The 3,775-nt window shown below is 32.5% G+C and overlaps 1 protein-coding gene across 1 annotated transcript; it reads right to left on the minus strand.

Moving 5' to 3' along the window:
• Positions 1-1,959: 1,959 nt before the first annotated feature.
• On the minus strand, positions 1,960-2,565 carry LOC118754045. The gene is made up of 2 exons (XM_036488914.1): positions 2,219-2,565; positions 1,960-2,126 (listed from the first exon to the last, which is right to left on the minus strand). The coding sequence occupies exons 1-2, from the start codon at positions 2,525-2,527 to the stop codon at positions 2,115-2,117; spliced, it is 321 nt and encodes a 106-aa protein (XP_036344807.1). The 5' UTR covers positions 2,528-2,565; the 3' UTR covers positions 1,960-2,114.
• Positions 2,566-3,775: the final 1,210 nt, after the last annotated feature.

Raw genomic sequence — 3,775 nt, forward strand, 5'->3', positions numbered from 1 at the left:
AGAATGTGAATGAATGAATGGAAAACATTCAAATCATTCAAACTCAGTTCGGTAAAAGTTTTTTTCTACAAACACGTTTTTTCGTATGTAATAGGAGCGCAGCAATACATACATACATACATACATTGTATGTTTGTACATATGTGCATAGAAAAATTATTTTTGAATATTCATACACAAAATTGTCATTTATTTCAATTCAATTTATTTTCACTTTGTTTGAATATTGTGATGTCGACACAAATATCAGAACAGCTATTCACTCAAATTCAAAAAAATTTTAAGCCAAAATCAGTCATTCGTTTTGTATATGAATAATACAAAAGCCGTTTTGAATGCATTCATGCAGCCCTCTATTTTTAATGTAGCATTACATACAATGGAAATAGTGCATATTTACCCCCTAATTCTGTGCACTTGATAAATTCAACATCTTGTTTATTTATCAAGATTGACAACTTATCAAGATTTTTCTATTCTATGTCATAAATAAAAAGCTCTTTTCTTGATAAATTGTCAAGATGTCAAATGCTGTTGACAGTGATCTTGACAAATAAAACATCTGTTTTACTATTTGTGCATAGTTGTGAAAAATAATTTGTTAGAATGGAAGAAGATATTTTACTTTTACACAGTATATACGGGAAGGTGAAAGAACAAGATCGAGATATATTCAAACTCTTTAGTTATTAAATTTATCAACAAATAAAGCCAGAAATGTGGACTTTCTCAGATTTGACTTCGCAAATTCCCTTATTTACACTGCCGGAACAAAGTATTGGTACAGCAAATTTTTTACAATATATGCACCAATTTTTATTCTAATATTTTTCCTCCAATTTTGTATAAAAATATGGTTCATTTAACAACAAAAAACATAAAAATATATTTCCTAAACTGTGTGCAAAACTCGCGAAAATTCAGCAAATTTTCATCAAAATTTTCAACTTTTTAATCAGATTTTTTAGAATTTTTTCGAGAATGCAGTTCGATGCATGCAAGTTCGAGACTGCGTGAAAAAAATTGCCAAAAATCAACGGTTATTCCTAGCTACTTAACCTTGCATTTTATTATAATAAAATTGATTGCGCTACAAATCTTCATACTCAAAAAAATTCTAAAAAATCTGATTAAAAAGTTGAAAATTTTCATGAAAATTTGCTGAATTTTCGCGAGTTTTGCACAAAGTTTAGGAATTATATTTCAGCGTGAAATGTTAGTGTACAACTTGATCTAATTTAATATTCAATATTATTTACACGAACAATTTTTTGCATTAATTATTTATGGAAATATAGTTCATTCTGTAATATAAACTATATAAATCAAAGTTTCACGCTTTATATGAAGCTCACAAAAATTTAACAAATTTTCATCAAAATTTTAAAAATTCAAAATTTCTGGATAATTTTCAAGAAGCAGTTTTGTAGCCCATTCAATTTTAGTGCAACAAAGTGCAAGTTTGAAGTCGCTAAAATTTACCGTTGATTTGTTAGATTTTTTTTTTGTGGAGGGTGTTCTGCATTTTTTCCCATATAAAAAACCATGTCGAACATACCCGTCAACAAAAAAAATTGCCAAAAACCAACAGTAAGTCATAGCTACTTCAAATTTGTACTATACTAAAACTTAATGGGCTAAAAACTGCATACCAAAATATTTTCTAAAGATGCGGATAAAAAAGTTATAAATTTTGGTGAAATTTTGCTGAATTTTCATATCTTTTGCACAAAGTCTGAAATTTGGATTTATTTAACCTTTGTCAAGTAAACAGCTATACTTTCATAAAAAAAATAATAAACATTAAATAAACTGAAGAAAAATAGTCAAAACTTGATTAAATGTCGCGTCCCAGTTTTTATTTCATTCACTGTATTTATCTGAATGTATCTGGGACTTATTGAAATATGTAAATAAAGAAGTAACAAAAACTTAGTTTTTTATATTTTTATTGCGACCTGTTTTGATTAAGAACATTCACAAGTTCTGCGACAGTATTGGATAGGCCTTGGATGGTCTGCATCATCTCCCGGTGCTCTTGACGCCTTTCATTTTCAATGCGTTGCCTTTCCTCCTCAGCAGAATTCCTCTTTGCAATGTTAGCTATCAAAGTGCTAATTAATTTCCTTCAAAATAAAAAAAAATAATTAAAAAATGCACAAAAATATACATATGTATGTACATACATACAAATGTTGTAATACAATAGAAAACACACCTGATTTTCCAAGCTTAGCGATGAACATGGAGATGATGCAGGATTTGCTGATATTTCTGGGCTAAGTGGTTGTCCTGGGCTTGGAGGTTGTCCTGAGCTTGGCAGTTCTACTAGGTTTAGCGGTATTAGTAATGGACTACATGATGGCTGAGGACTGTCCAAAGAAGATGTGCTTTCAGTTGGTGATATTGGGCCCTCAACTGACAAAGGCTCAAGCGAGTACGTCAACCCAAAACTCTGAATGGTCTTGACCCCTTCAACAGCTGCTGATACAAATGTAGATAAAGCCTTTTGCTCAAATTCGCTCATCGTCTTGCAGCTTGGTCCTCCTCCAGTCAGCCTCTGGCTCATTTTCAACCGCTTTGCCCGCGTGCGTAGTTGACTCTTCCACACACCTAACGTCTACATACATATGTATGTATAAAAACGTTGCATCAGATATAAAAAAAATGTAACTAATATCAAGCAAGTTACCTCTTTCCATTTAGCTGCAGTACGTGTTGGTCCTCTGCAAGAATTCAACTCCTCTGCCAGCTGCTTCCACAAGTCTTGCATTTGCTGAGACGATTTTGGCGAATTTTTTCCAGTGCCAATTTCTGGGTGTGCCTGGCAAAATGCAACGTAGAGCTAAGTTGCTCGTGGGTAGCACGGTCGTGTTTCGATTTCCTGTAAATTAATTTTAATATTAAGTTAAATATTATTTTACAACAAATAATGAATAATATGTGAAATACTTACGTTGTAGCAGAATCCATTTCGTGAATAACAAAAAGTAAACAGAAATCAGCTGTTTCTGTTTCATTAAACTGTTCACCACACGTGTGGGGAAAAGCGCTGCACTCTGAAGCTTTAATTTTTATCAAGATTGCCACATAATAACAAACAACTTCTTGCTTGATAAAACTCTTGATAAATTATCAATATTTTGTTAATTTTTCAAGTGCACATAATCGGGCTGTTACTTTGTACAAGCGAAACTCGTATAGATGTATGTGCAAACAATAAATACATACAAACATACACAAAGTGGAATTTGGGGTTAAATGGCTTGTTCGCCGGCGTACGCTTTTTAGGCAAAATTTACAATGCGCGAAACCAGGGATGTCATTATTTTATTTAGTGAAAAACTGTTATACCGCTGGCGCAGGCAGCTAACGCGACCACCAAAATCTTTATGTATATTTGTATATGCAAATATATGTTGCAAACAAAAAAAATTAAAGTAACGAGAAATACCCTCCAAAGGACTTTATTGCTATGCACATAAAACGGATGATCGTACGGTATATATGCATGTATGCATATACATAGGTAGATCCGTTTTGGAATAACCGTACTATATAGCGTATATAAAACACCCACGCGCGTCGTGGCCTGTTTGCGAGCTTAGGTAACTAGCTAGCAACGGGAATTTATGTGTATGTATATTTATTCGCAGCGCACCGTTTTAATGAAAATATATTTCGCCAAAATTTACGTATACGGCAATCGTATGAACGTAAAATAATATTCTTACGTTGATGCAAACAACTGACCGTATAAGTATATATGTACATA

This window comes from Rhagoletis pomonella, unplaced genomic scaffold, assembly GCF_013731165.1.
Source record: "Rhagoletis pomonella isolate Grant_MI unplaced genomic scaffold, Rhpom_1.0 Rhpom_scaffold_03248, whole genome shotgun sequence".
In the NCBI taxonomy this organism is placed as follows: domain Eukaryota; kingdom Metazoa; phylum Arthropoda; class Insecta; order Diptera; family Tephritidae; genus Rhagoletis; species Rhagoletis pomonella.

What these genes read in the sequence shown, in the direction of transcription:
- LOC118754045 (XM_036488914.1), bottom strand. Translation starts at nt 2,527, where the DNA reads ATGAGCGAATTTGAGCAAAAGGCTTTATCTACATTTGTATCAGCAGCT.